The sequence below is a fragment of the Chiroxiphia lanceolata genome, chromosome 28, assembly GCF_009829145.1.
Source record: "Chiroxiphia lanceolata isolate bChiLan1 chromosome 28, bChiLan1.pri, whole genome shotgun sequence".
NCBI classification, from domain to species: Eukaryota; Metazoa; Chordata; class Aves; order Passeriformes; family Pipridae; genus Chiroxiphia; species Chiroxiphia lanceolata.
Window position 1 is genome coordinate 2,866,331 of NC_045664.1, and position 13,796 is coordinate 2,880,126.

General features: G+C 51.1%; 1 protein-coding gene across 1 annotated transcript; it reads right to left on the minus strand.

Moving 5' to 3' along the window:
* Positions 1 to 1,254: 1,254 nt before the first annotated feature.
* NEFM (neurofilament medium) lies at positions 1,255 to 6,193 on the minus strand. The gene is made up of 3 exons (XM_032712552.1): positions 5,109 to 6,193; positions 4,713 to 4,837; positions 1,255 to 3,370 (listed from the first exon to the last, which is right to left on the minus strand). The coding sequence occupies exons 1-3, from the start codon at positions 6,168 to 6,170 to the stop codon at positions 2,017 to 2,019; spliced, it is 2,541 nt and encodes an 846-aa protein (XP_032568443.1). The 5' UTR covers positions 6,171 to 6,193; the 3' UTR covers positions 1,255 to 2,016.
* Positions 6,194 to 13,796: the final 7,603 nt, after the last annotated feature.

Here is a 13,796-nt window from a genome sequence, read left to right on the forward strand (position 1 = left end):
TCTTCAATTATTGATAAAGAATTGGAAGGCATCAAAATCATAGATTTCTATCAGACCCTCAATTAGTTAAAAAATTGAGGGCAGTCCTTGTCCTGAACCCAGGATTAAGAATTATTTGCATTTCTTTGTTTGCTATGGGAGATGGGAGCATCATCCATGGTCTTCATTTTCCCTTTGGAAATGTAAAATAAGCACAACATGAATCCCATAACAACTTATTGGTTCCCAAATTGGAGTCAGGGCCTTCCTCTTCTTCCCTTTGTTTCATTTGTCTCCATTTATTTTCTACTTAGAGGCCCCTTTGATTGGCTTTGTTCTTAATAAAGCCAACCTGGAAGTGGCAGGAGAAACAGGCCAATACTTAACAGGCCTTTCTATTAGAAATTAAAAAATGCTTTGCTTTGAGATTTGATTTTAGAATTTCGTGTTCAGCAGCCGATTGATCTCCTTTGGGAGAATTAAGATGGATGTTCCCACATAATAAATGCAAGAGGGGGCAAAATAATCAGAAATAACCTCTTTTTGATGACCTCAGAGTGTCTTGGTTGAGTTTCTTTAATGGGTCTCTGCACACTTAAGTGACAAACTGGTGCCACACCCAGCTGTGGTTCACACAGGGGAAAAAAAATATCAAGGAATTATTTGGAAATTGCCCCATCTTTAAGGCTCCTCTTACACCTGGAGGTTGGTGTTCAAGGAGGAAAATTATATTTACAGCAGATTATAAGAGTTTTAGACTCAGCCCAAGCAGGATTGATGGCTTAGAGACCTTCCCCTGCCAAGGAAAAGGAGTTGCAACCCCCCCAAGCACCTCCAGGCCAGGCAGAAGAGTTCAGTGGATTCCTCTCTACTCCAAAAAACACAGATTATGGCTTTTAAGTCTTTAAACCAGTATTTGTGTTATGTTACAGGAAATTTCTTCCTCATCATATCCAAGTTCTAAACCTTCCTGAGATCATCAAAGCCCAACTCCTGGAAGAAAAAAAAAAGGAGAACACTAAGGAAAATAATAATAAAAAAAAAGAGAACGCTAAGGAAAATAATAATAAAAAAAAGAGAACACTAAGGAAAATAATAAAAAAAAAAGAGAACACTAAGGAAAATTAAAAAAAGAAAAGAGAACACTAAGGAAAATTAAAAAAAAAAAGAAACTAAGCAGCTTTTCAACCCATCCAACTGCATTCCCAGTCAGGACAGAGCCCCCAGATTCGGGAAGGATTGGAATTTTGGAAAAAAGAGCCACCAGACAAGTCGTGTTCTCAGTATTGACCTTTATTGAGCAAGAACTGCTGTGACTGTTTTACATCAAACAACAAAAGGTTGCGGACTGTGCATGTCAACAAGGTTCTCCCACGAGCAAAAGTCCACCCTAATTGCACCAGTGAGGTAAACATAATTATTTATAAGTAGCTTTTTTTTTTATTATTATTATTATTATTATGAATTTTTTTTTTAAGGCTAGGAGAGTTTTTTTTTTCTGGTTCTCATGAATATTCTACGACTGTTTTCTGTTCAGTTTTCTCTTTTTTTTTTGGCTCAGTTGGTTCTTTGCATAACACCTCTTAAAAGAAGTCGTCCCTCGGATAACACCCCTCCAGCAAACAGCTCAGGAGATTCCAAAAAAAAAAAAAAAAAAAAAAAAAGAAAAAGCTTCCTTTGCACATTTCATCTCATGCACTATTATTAGCATTATATTTATTTTTTCTTTTTTTTCCTTTTTCTTTTCTTTTTTTGCCATCCCCCAAGCTCCGTGGAGGGAGTAACATCCTGAGCCTGCCTGCATGCATTCCCCCCCTCCCTTTTTTTTTTTTTTCCCCCCTATATTGCACGAAAAAAGTAAAATACTGTGTGTCTGGAGCCTCCATGAGAGAACCCGTTCTGCTTGTTCTGCTTTGAAGCCGTCACTCACATGCATTTGGCAGCTGTCTATGGCTTAACCTCTTGCACCGACCCAAGCTCTTGGATTTGGTTGAGATTTTAGCTATGGTTGGGCTCTTTTTGGTTGGTTTTTTTCCCTTATTCGGTCTCTTTGATCTCTTTTACCACGGCATGTGAGGTGACTTTCTCCACCTTCTTGGTGGACACCAGTTTCTCCTCGAAGCTCTCCTCGTGCTCCTCCACCTTCTGGGTGACGGTCACCGACTTGGTGACGAAGGTGGGCCCGCCCTCCCCTCCTTCCCCTGTGATTTTCTCAACCTTCTTGGTCACCACGACTTTCTCCCCCTTGTCCTCGACGGGACTCACGTCCAGGCCGTTGGTGACGACTCCCTTGTCCTCCTCCTCCTTCTCCTTGGACTCCTCTTCCTTCTTGTCCTCCACCTCCCCGTTCACCGCGATGTCCTCTTTCCTGGACTCCTTCTCGGCCTCGGCGCTGACTTTCGTTACCTTTGTGATGGTGATGGTCTCCTCCACCACAGCCTTGGCATCCTTGACCGGGGAGGGGGCTTTCTCCGGGGAAGGGGCTTTCTCTGGGGTGTGGGGCTTCTCTGGGGAGCGGGGCTTCTCTGGGCTCGCAGGCTTTTCGGGCGTGCGGGGCTTCTCCGGGCTCGCCGCCTTCTCGGGGGAGCGCGACTTCTCCGGCGTCAGCTTCTCCAGGGCCACCGCCTTCTCCGCCTTCTCCGGGGTGGCAGCTTTCTCTGGGGTGGCAGCTTTCTCCGGGGAGGTCACCTTTGGGGTGGCAGGTTTCTCTGGGGACGCTGCTTTCTCCTCCTCCTTGGCTGCCTTCTCGGCTTTCTCCACCTTCGCTTCTTTGGCCGCTTCCGCGGGTTTTTCCTTCGGGGCGGCCTTGGCCAGCTCTGTTACGGGGGATTTAGGGGGGGATTTAGGGGGAGACTTTGAGGGAGGTGTTTTGCCCTTCTCTGCCTTTGCTGCCACCTCTTCGGCCTTGCCCTTGGCCTCAGCTTCTTCCTCCTCTTCCTCGGCCTCCTCCCCTTCTTCCTTTTCCTCGATTTCCTCTTTTTCGGAACCACCTTCTTCCGCTGCGTCAGATTTTGCAGCTTCTTCTTCCTCCTCTGCTTCCTCTTCCTCCTTCTCTTCTTCCTCAGCTGCTTTCTCAGAGACAGCCTCTTCCTCTGCAGCTGCTTCTTCTGCCTTTTCTTCCTCCTGCTCTTCCTGCTGTGCCTTGGCTGCCATTTCTTCTGCCATGGCTGCCAGGGCATCTTCCATTTCGGACTTTTCGTCCTCCACCTTCGTCTCTTCGATGATTTCTTCTACAAACTTGTGCTGGACCTTCAGCTTTGGCGGTTCAATTTTTGTTTTCTGGATTTTGGTGGATGCTATTGTGACAGATGGTTGTCTGTGTGTGAATATGGGACCGGTAATGCTTCCAGAGAAGGCACTGAATCTTGTCTCTTCACCCTCCAGTAGCTTCCTAAGGGGATCAGGAGGAGAAAAAAAACAGGAAAATGAGCATAAAAACCCAACATAAGGGGGCAGCTGTCGGAATAACTGTGGCTGCCCCACCCCTGGAAGTGTTTAAGGACAAGTTGGATGGGGCTTGGAACAACCTGGGCTAATGGAAGGTGTCCCTGCCCCGGCAGGGGGATGGAATAAGATGGTCTTTGAGATCCCTTCCAGCCAAAACCCTTTCATGACTCTCTAACGTCTCCCTGCCAGCAGGATGGAGCCAGTCTGCACGTGGAACATGCTGGAACTGGCTCACAGCCCCAGCCCAGCTTTCCTGGAGCCTGGCAAAAAGCTCCTTTAGGCTGGTTTGCTCAGTGCAGGGGTAACACCTTCAGGGATCAGCTGGAATTCAGCCTTAAAGGTCAAAAAAAATTAATGATGGCACAAATCAGCAGAGAGCAGGGCAAGATAACCAACTTCATGGGATGCATCATGACTTTGGCAAACAGGATTAGACCCAGCCAACAGACCCAAAGCAAATATCGTGGCTGAGCCCCTCAGAGCTGATTAGAGCACACATCCTGCTTCAGTAATTTGGGTGAATATGAGGGCTGGAGACTTTGGTTCAGCTAACTTTGGCAGCAGCCAGCTGTAGACCCTGGTGTCTGTGTGTCTGTCTGAACAACCTCGGGAATTTAAACAGAACTGGAGATGGGGGGTTTTTGTTTGTTTTTACTTTTCTTCTGTTCGAATGCACGTTTGTCATCTAAGCCCGTGACCCAGAAAGATCAGCAGCTCTCCGATGAGAGCTCTGAAGAGACACAAAGGAGACTAAAAAAACCTGCCAGGTGATGGCAACAGCAAGCAACGCTCGGCTGCAGATTAGAGCCGGTGCCTCTGAAGGAAAGTTGAGCAAGAAAAGCAAAAGTGTTTGTGACAGGCAGATTAGCACTCCCCGCCTGAAACCATGATCAAGCAAGTGCCCTGTCTCTCCCAGGCGATAAAAGGGAATTCAAGTGACAAGCACGGCTCGCTTGGCATATGCAAAGCAAACAGGAATTAAAAATAAACCCGTCTTTTGCTGCATCTTCTGTTTTTGCAGCCAAGGACAGAATGCGGCACAGGGGTGCCACTGCACTGAGTCACTGCCGTCCTGTGCCCACGGGGCTTGCTGGGAGCTTTGCCACTGATTAGCTGGTCCCTAATGACCTTCTGGGTTCTCACTGCTGCAATAATTTAGTCAAGCTCTAATTTCACTCGTGTTCACTGCAAGCAGATATTTCCTATCTGTGGCAAAGCTTCCCCCGGCCAGCAGCATCTGCAGTGCTATTAATATTCCAGACGTGTCTGCAACGGTCCTACTGTACCTGTATGCAGCAATTTCAATGTCCAGGGCCATCTTGACATTGAGGAGGTCCTGGTATTCCCTCAAGTGACGCGCCATTTCCCACTTCGTTCCTCTGAGCTCGTTTTCCAGCTGGTGAATCGTGTCCTGCAAGGGAGACGCAGAAAACCTCGGTGACACAGGCGTTCGCCTTCCCGCGGGGACCGAGCGGGGCAAAGTTGTCGAAAGGGACTTTTCGAAACTCTCCCCGCCGCTCCGGGAGGCAGGGCCGGGATCGGAGCCGGACCCACCCGCTCCCGCCGCCCTCCCCGGCATCCTCCATCCCCGCTCCCGCATCCCTCGCCGCGGAGCCGGCGCCGCGCACCTCCCGCATCCCCCCCGGCGGGCTGGGGGCAGCCCGGGGCCGCCTCCCCGGTACCTGGTAGGTGGTGAGGTCGTTGTTGTGGCGCTCCTCGATGTCGCTGAGCTGCCGCTCCAGCGACTCCTTGGTGCCGCGCACCGACTCCAGCTCGATGCTCTTGGACTGCAGCTGGCGGCGGTACTCGGCGATCTCCTCCTTGGCGGAGCGGATCGCCTCCTTGTTCTGCTCGGCCGCCTCCGTGAGCTTGGCGTAGCGGCACTTGAACCACTCCTCGGCCTGGTGCATGTTGTGGTCGGACTGGCACTCCAGCTGGGCGCGGATCTCCTTCAGCGCCGTCGTCAGGTCGGTCTTCAGGTAGTCCTTCCTCTCCACGGTGGCGTGGGACGCCTGGAGCTGCGCCAGCAGCTCGGCCACCTCCTCCTCGTGGTTGCCCCGCAGGAAGGCCACCTCGTCCTGCAGCGACTGCACCTTCTTGTCCAGCTCCGCCCGCATCAGCGAGGCCTCCTCCATCTCCTTGCGCAGGGCGCGGATCGTCGCCTCCGTCTCGTCGCGCAGCCGCGCCTCATCCTCGAAGCGCTCCCGCAGGCGCTGGATGTCCTCCTCGATGTGCTCCGAGTCCAGCTGGATCTGCGCCTTCTCGTGGCTCACCTGCTCCAGGGCCCCGCGCAGCTCCCGCAGCTCCTGCTCGTAGGCGTCGCTCAGCTGAGCCCGCCCGGCGTGTTTCTGCCGCAGCGCCGCCAGCTCCGCCTCGATCTCCTTGTTCTGCTGCTCCAGGTAGTGCACCTTCTCGATGTAGCCGGCGAAGCGGTCGTTGAGCCCCTGCAGCTGCTCCTTCTCGTTGGAGCGGCTCAGCTTGAGCTCGGCCGCGCCGTTGAGCAGCGAGGACTGGCTCACGTCCAGGCTGTCGGCGGAGCTCAGCACGGTGGAGCCGTAGGCGGCCCGCGGGCCCCCGAGGTTGGGGCGCTTGTAGGAGGAGGACACGGTGCTGCCCGAGCCCCGCGACCACGACTGCGAGCGGAAGCCGCTGGACGGGGACGCGCTGGCGCGGCTGTAGGTGGCCCGGGTCTCGGTGACCCGGCGGTACGAGGGGTTGCCCAGGGGCTCCATGGTGTAGCTCATGGTGGGGGCGCTGGGGGCGGCGGTGCGGGGCTGCTCCGGCCGCCGCCGCCCCTTATAAAGCCCGGCCGGGCGGCTGCGGGGCGGCCCCGCACACGTGTGCGGGGGGCGGCTCCCCCCGGCCCGGCCCCGCGCCCGCCCCCCGCCCCGCCCCGGCTCCCCCGGCCCTTCCCAGCGCTCGGCCCGGCTCCCCCTGCCCGGCCCCGGACGCCCCCCGATGCCCCTTCCCCACTGCCCCTTCCCTCGCTGCCCCCGCTCCCTTCTCCCCCTTCCCCTTTCTCTTTTCCCACGGCTCCTCCCTCCCTATTCCCCTTCCCGTTCTCCCTTGGCCGCGCTCCCCCCACTCCCTCCTTTCTCCCTCCTGCTCCCCCCTTTCCCCTTCCCCTGTTCCTCCCTTCTTGCCCTGCTCCCTTTCCCCCCCCTTCCCTAGGCCATCACCCTCTTTTTTTCCTTCCTTCCTTTCTTTCCTTCCTTCCTTCCTTCCTTCCTTTCCCTCCTCCTCTTCTTTCCTTCCCTCCCTCCTTTCTTTCTTCTTCCCTTTCCTTCCATTCTTCCCTTTCTTTTCTCCCTCGCCTTTCTATTATTTATTCTTGCTTTCCTTGCTTTCCCTTCTGTTCCTTATTTTCCGCCTTCCTTTCATTTCTTTTCCCTCTTTCCCCCCTCTTTTCTCTCTCTTTTCCGCCCCCCAGCCCCCCCCCTTCCCGCAGCGGCCGTGGCGGAGCGGAGCTCGGGGGTCGCACAGCAGGGTAGGGCCGGGGGTCGGGGGGCCGGGATTTTGGGATTGGGGGCCGGGATCCGGGATTGGGGACCGGGGACCGGCGGCTGCATCACCACGGACAGCTCCCGCCGGGAGCGCGGAGGGAGGGCGGGGGGACCGCCCTTACCGGGGGGGGTTAAGGGGTTCCATCACTCAGAGGGACCCTCAGATGTGTGGGGAGGGTCCAGCCCCCCCTGTCCCCCCTTCCCCAGGCGGGGTCTGCCGTGTGAAGGTCGCGGGGGGCAGGGAGGAGGCGGCGGCTCTGCGGCACCGGGCGCTCCCCGCGCCGCTTTTGGGGGCTCTGCGGGAGCAACGGGGGGAAACCCTGACAGGGCTGGAGCAGCGAGAGTTTGGAAGACACCCCTCAACCCTCCCCGGCATCCCAAATCCTTCATCTCTTGATTCTTCTTCCCTTCTCCTCCTCGCTCTCTTTCCCTCCCACTCTCGGTTCTAACGCTTGGTGCATTGCTCAGGAATAAATTCGTCTTTGAAACCGTGTTAAAAAAAATGATGTTTACACGATGAAATGTACTTTGTATGGGCTGCGTTACCGTGCCTGGCCACCAGCCAGACTCTGAACTCCTCTTGGAGGGATTACAGCTACGGGGGAAATTGTTTAGTAAGCTGCAAAGAGAGAGAGAGAAAAAAAAAAAAGGCAACAAAACCAAAAGCCAAAAAACCCCCAAACCTGCTGGTGCTAGAAAAATCCCTGCCACAGCTCCCCTGGCAAAGCAGAGGAGCGCTGAGGGGGGAGAGTTAACTCGTCGGTCGGGAGGTGCTGAGAAGGGTCTACCTGTGCTCACAGCCTGAATTTTTAGGCAGGTTATCTTAACAGGCAAAATGCTCCTCAAAAATCGCCTCGGGACGGGCACAGCCGCAATTCCCGGCTGGAGGCGGCTGTGGAGAGTTCGGGAAGTCTGAGGGACAGGGTTAAACTTTGCGAGCACATGGAGCATCGCACCCCTCTGCTGGCTCATTAATATGATGCTGTCATAGGACTGCAGCACTGCAGTCGGAGCAGGACTCGGAATTATCCCTGGATCTGCTGCCTTGGATTTGCAACCAGGGGCAGCTCCAGCCACTGCTTAGCCTCTGGAATTTCACATTATAAACACAGGGAAAATGTTTCATTCTAATGAAGCCATCACGGGTTCTAAATCTGCTCCATTAATTTTGCTCCAAGTTTTCTCCACAGGCACAAACCATCCCTTTGGACTTCATTTGGAAGTCAAAACAAAATTACTGCCTATTAGGGCATTGCATTTTGTTTCCTTTTAGGAAAAGGATATGCTATGATCTGGTTTATTAATGGGATTTTTTTCCCCTGGTAAGTAAAGACTGGGAGGGGGGAACAGATCCATATGGAAAACTTACTGTAGAAGAAAACACACGGATAGCAGAGGTGCTTGGGAGCTTTTATTATCCATTTAATCTTCTGAAAACAAGGGAATGGTGTTGAACAGCAAGTAAGGAGGGGCATATGGAACTTGGTAATAAATCTCCCTTTCATTAAAGACCTCGAGATTTTAAATCCACTTACCCAGGATGCAAAATAAATTGTTGCTTTATAGTCAAGCAGTGACAGCATTTGACTTATTTATTTAATACTGAGATGCAGCAATGCAAACTTTTAGAGAACAACACAAGACCTCTCCCAAAACGTGTGGATCACCTTAAAAAATCGAGATATTTAGAGGGGGGAAAAAGTTTGAATTCCCAGAGGAATTTGCAAGCAGAGGCAGAAACCCTCCTGAAATAAAAACCATGCTGTTTAAATTGCAAGTGGGGAGGTGCAGGTGGACAGGGCTCCTGCTCCCTTATCCTGAAGGTGATCTGAAGGTTAAAATGAGTCAGGGAAATCAGCCTGAAACGTTGCCTTATTTCTCAAGAGATTTTGGAAATGCAGCCCCATATTTCTGCTTCTGGAGAACTTTTTTTGTATTATTTTTTTTTTACCTGGAAGTTGAAGAAACACTTGGGAGCAAAGAGCAACCTGATGTCTGGGCTTGGGGGCAGGAGAAGGGAAGGAAAGGGGCAACTCCCCCCGAGTGGGAAAGCAGCAGCATCCCTTTGAATCTTGATTATTCACTATTGACAAACCTGCAGCAAAGAAATGCTACAGGAGGGCGAGACTGAGTCCTGCAGCTTCCTTAAAAAAAAAAAAAAAAAGGAAGAAAAGGGCAGAAAATGCAGGAGGTGGAGTAAGACAACAGCCCGACTGCTTCCAGGGAGAGGAGATAAAATATGGGCAGTGATAATGAATTCACTAGAATAGCTTAAAGAAAAAAAAAAGAATCAGATGAACAGAATAAAGAGGATTTGGGGTGGATTTTTTATGTTTTAGATAGGCAGCAGAATGAAGGCAACTGGGTAGATAATACAAAAATCATTTATCAGCTTAAAGTGTTGCTAAGTCACTGCCTGTTTTTAATATAAGCCTGATTTAAGCTTAATCTTAAGCAATTTAAGCCTAAATAGGTCTTAGTGGTATCCATGCAAGGAGGGAGAACAGGAACATCAGCAGGAATTTTGTCAGAGTGGGAGAAGAGGCAGGAAACCAGAATTTGGTTCACTTTTCTGTTCCACACCACGGAGTGATGTGAACTGGTGTGACCCTCCAAGGCCCGGAATTTATAGTGATTTATGTTATCTGGAGACCTTGACACCCTCAAACCTCCTTTGGTCACCCGAAATTTCTGATAAATAACGCCCCAGGTAATCAGCTGGTGGAAATTGGGCTCATTCCAGCTGAGTCAAGAGGGGAAGGACAGATATTTGAGCCCAGCTGAGCACAGGTCCTGAGAGTATTTCAAGAGAGACAGTTAGGGATGAAAACACTGGGATTTATGGAGTCAGGGCCTCGTCCCGGGTGGTGTTGGATGCTCCTTGAGAAGGGAGGAAGGCAAGGAATGAGCACAGCAAGCTGCAGGACAGGCTGGGTGAGCAGGTCCTGCCCTCCCTGGGAAGCTGAATTTTTAGAGGGATTTATAATTTTTAGAGGGATTTATAATTTTTAGAGGGATTTATAATTTTTAGAAAGATTTATATTTTTCCTGTAGGTTTTTTTTTTTTCCCAGGGTCTCGAGATTTGAACTATCAGATTGGGGGGAGGGGGTTAATTATGGATTGTCAGGGTCACTCACTTCATCTGCAGCAGCCCCAGGGGACACTTGGGGGTTTGGAATAAGCTGATTTTAGGGTCCTTTCCAACCCCAACCCTTCTGGGATGCTGCTCAGCCTCTGTCCTGCAGGGAAAGGGGGGCACATCAGGCTTTTTTGATGTCAAGCCACAGCATAAAACACAAAAAAGTCCTGCTGGGCAAAGGCCTGTGCTCTGAAAAATTGATAAGTTCATTTTCTTTCTGCTCCGAGCTGGACCTTCCCGAGGCAGAGCTGCAACACAATAACATTTCCTAACACATCCCACTTTTTTCAGCATTCCCATTGGGCTGGTGGTGGCAATCCAGGGCCTCCAAACAATCACTGCCAGGCACTGGTGGTGTTTGCCTCGTGCAGGAACTCTCTGTGTTGCACTGGAAGGTGAAATATTTCCCACTGCAGGGACCAGTGAGGGGAAATTTCTGGCAGATTCCTAAAGATTATCATCCCTGCTTTCACTCCCCTGGATTTATTTGGTTCACAAAACCACGGAATCATGGAATGCTTTGGGTGGAAGGGACCACCAACCAGCCCAGGTTGCTCCAAGCCCCCTCCAACCCGGCCTGGTCGAACACACAGACCCAAATTCCCTGCAGTTCCCCTGCCAAGAACGATTTCACAGCTACAGACACACTTTAGTCATTTACTCACTTCAAAGAACTCGACTTTCACCACCCCACCCACGTCTCCCAGCGGTGTTTCCCCTGCAGTTTTTGAGAGCCCTGCACTGCACACACTGATTTTACAAGGCCTGTGGGATGTTCTCCTTCATGGCCTCGGTTCAAAGGGCTTGTGGGAATCCACAGAGCAACAGGAGATGCTGAATTACCCCACTGAAGGACTTTTAGCCTGGAGTTTGATGGTTAATAATTGAAATATATCCAATCAACGTTTCAGATCCTGCCACAGATTCCTGGAGCTTTCTCTGGTGTTCTGTGGGATAACAGCACAAACCCTTGGGTGAGAGGGAAACTCTGGGACAGATATTCATGTCTCTGATTTTCCACCTATAAATTCCAGCAAAATGTTGAATCCTTGGCCAGCAAAATCCCTGTCCCTGCCACTGAACTGGGTGTGGAACTCTGTCCCCCCACTCCTCTAACTACTCTTACAGCAATTAATTATAGGTGTGTGATGGACTTGCTGTGGGAATCACAGCCCATGGAATGCTTTGGGTTGGGAGGGACCTTCAGGATCATTTAATTCCAACCCCCTGCCATGGGCAGAGACACCTTCCCCTATCCCAAGTTGCTCCAGCTCAGCCTTGGACACTTCCAGGGATCCAGGGGCAGCCACAGCTGCTCTGGGAATTCCAGCCCAGCCCCTCACCACCCTCCCAGGGAAAAAGTCCTTCCCAATACCCCATCTGAACCTGCAGTTACAGGCTCTGTTCCCAACCACACCAAATGTAGGCATCTCCCTGAAATTCCTGGGGCACCACTAATTTCAACTTTGATTTTAAACTGGGTTTCAGTTTTGATTTGAAATTCACTTTCCACTCTCCCCAGAGCTCCCCACCTCCAAAGCTCCACCCTTCCCAGAGCTCTCAGCCCCATTTGCGCCACCAGCACTTTACCTGTCTTTAAATCCATTCTCTCAGGGTCTCTGTCAGGTCCAGAATATTCTGAACAAGCCTGTCCAGGGAGGAGATACTTGGGAAAAAATGATCCCTGAATATTGGGGTGGTTGCACATCAACCCAGGCAGGTTTTCCTGGCGGGACCTCCCCATCCGTGTGCTGCCACTGTGTTAAAAAATGGGAATTTTATCCCAATAATTCCCCTGACTGCTGGGATGACACCAACATGTGGTACCCAGGGGCAGAGTTCCCTGTTCCCAGAGAAGAACTGCATCCCAACATCCCATCTAATAGTCTGAAGCCAAGGGAAAAGCAGACTCAGCACCCAAAGGAACTGTGACCCTTCCCAGTGACCCTCCTGGAGCGAAGGCCACGGACAGAGACAGGTATTGGAAAACTTGGGTCCTACCAGAGGAGCCAAAACCTGACACAGCAGAAACCAGCCTGCCTAGAACAGCTTTTTTTTTAATTTATTTTTAAGGTAGAAAGAGTTTGGAGGTGAAGGTTAATGAGGCAGAAGGAAGATCCCACCTCTGAAGGGAAGGAAGACACTGAGCCTCAGTCTCCTTGCTTTTATATCATCACCTACAGGCACATAAAGGACCAGCCCTGTAAAGGATGAGCTCTGAGCCAAACCCAGGCACAGCAAAACTCGGGTTTAATTGCCTGGGATGAAAAAAGTGACTTCCTTTGGTTTTATTTCCTTGGTGCTGCCTGGTTTTCTCACCGCTCCTTTTTTTTGCCACACGTGTTGCCCTGATGTTTCAAACTGAAAATTGCCATCCAGAAAACATATATATATATATCCAGGTCAGGGTAGCAATCTTCTGCTGATAAAGTGATCAAAAATAGCTCTTCCTACCTCGTTTGTAGAGTTCTGTGGGGTTTTTTTTTCTCTCCTAGTCTTCCCTTTCTAAAAATATCCCTTTGAAAAGTGGCTGCAATTCTGCCTTTTATGACCACTTTTCCTGGAGCTGTACATCCCAGATGACAAGGCTGCTATAGGGCAAAGCTATTTTTAGAGTGCTGCTTCCCAGGGAAAAAAAAATGGGGAGAAATTATTGTAGACTGGAAATTAGGGGGAGTTGGGCACAGGAACAGTGAACTCTGCCCCTGGGTATCACACATGGGTGTCATCCCAGCAGTCAGGGGAATTATTGGGATAAAATTCCCATTTTTTAACACAGTGGCAGCATATAGATGCCAGGAAAACCTGCCTGGGTTGATGTACAATCACCCCAATATTTAGGGATCATTTTTTCCCAAATATCTCCTCCCTGGAGGTTTGTTCAGAACATTCTGGACCTGACAGAGACCCTGAGAGAATGGATTTAAAGACAGGCAAAGTGCTGGTGGTGCAAATGGGGCTGAGAGCTCTGGGAAGGGTGGAGCTTTGGAGGTGGGGAGCTCTGGGGAGAGTGGAAAGTGAATTTCAAATCAACACTAAACCCCAATTTAAAATCAAAGTTAAAATCAGTGGTGCCCCAGGAATTTCAGGGAGATGCCTACATTTGGTGTGGTTGGGAACAGAGCCTGTAACTGCAGGTTCTGATGGGATATTGGGAAGGAGTTTTTCCCTGGGAGGGTGGTGAGGGGCTGGGCTGGAATTCCCAGAGCAGCTGTGGCTGCCCCTGGATCCCTGGAAGTGTCCAAGGCTGAGCTGGAGCAACCTGGGATAGGGGAAGGTGTCCCTGCCCATGGCAGGGATGGAACAAAATGATCTTTAAGTTCCCTCCCAACTCAAACCATCCCATGACTGTGTCATCCAGGAGGATTTCTGCTCCCAACCCTGGTGCAGGGATGATCTGTGGCAGCTCTCAGTGCTTTAGGGGTGGGCTCAGCTCCTCCAGGTCCACTGGAGTTCCTCTTCCCTGTCACTCTGCTTCCCTTCCCTCCCCTCTCCTCCCAGTACCAGGCTGGACAGGGCTTGGAGCCCCCTGGGCTGGTGGAAGGTGTCCCTGCCCATGGCAGGGATGGAACAAAATGATCTTTAAGTTCCCTCCCAACTCAAACCATCCCATGACTGTGTCATCCAGGAGGATTTCTGCTCCCAGCCCCCTGTGGCAGCCCTCAGTGCTTTGGGGGTGGGCTCAGCTCCTCCAGGTCCACTGGGGTTCATCTCCCCCATCCCTGTC

What these genes read in the sequence shown, in the direction of transcription:
- NEFM (XM_032712552.1), bottom strand. Translation starts at nt 6,170, where the DNA reads ATGAGCTACACCATGGAGCCCCTGGGCAACCCCTCGTACCGCCGGGTC. An exon ending in ACGACCTCACCACCTACCAG is followed by an intron (nt 4,838 to 5,108) that starts GTACCGGGGAGG and finishes TCTCCCTTGCAG; the next exon opens with GACACGATTCACCAGCTGGA. An exon ending in ATTGAAATTGCTGCATACAG is followed by an intron (nt 3,371 to 4,712) that starts GTACAGTAGGAC and finishes TGATCCCCTTAG; the next exon opens with GAAGCTACTGGAGGGTGAAG.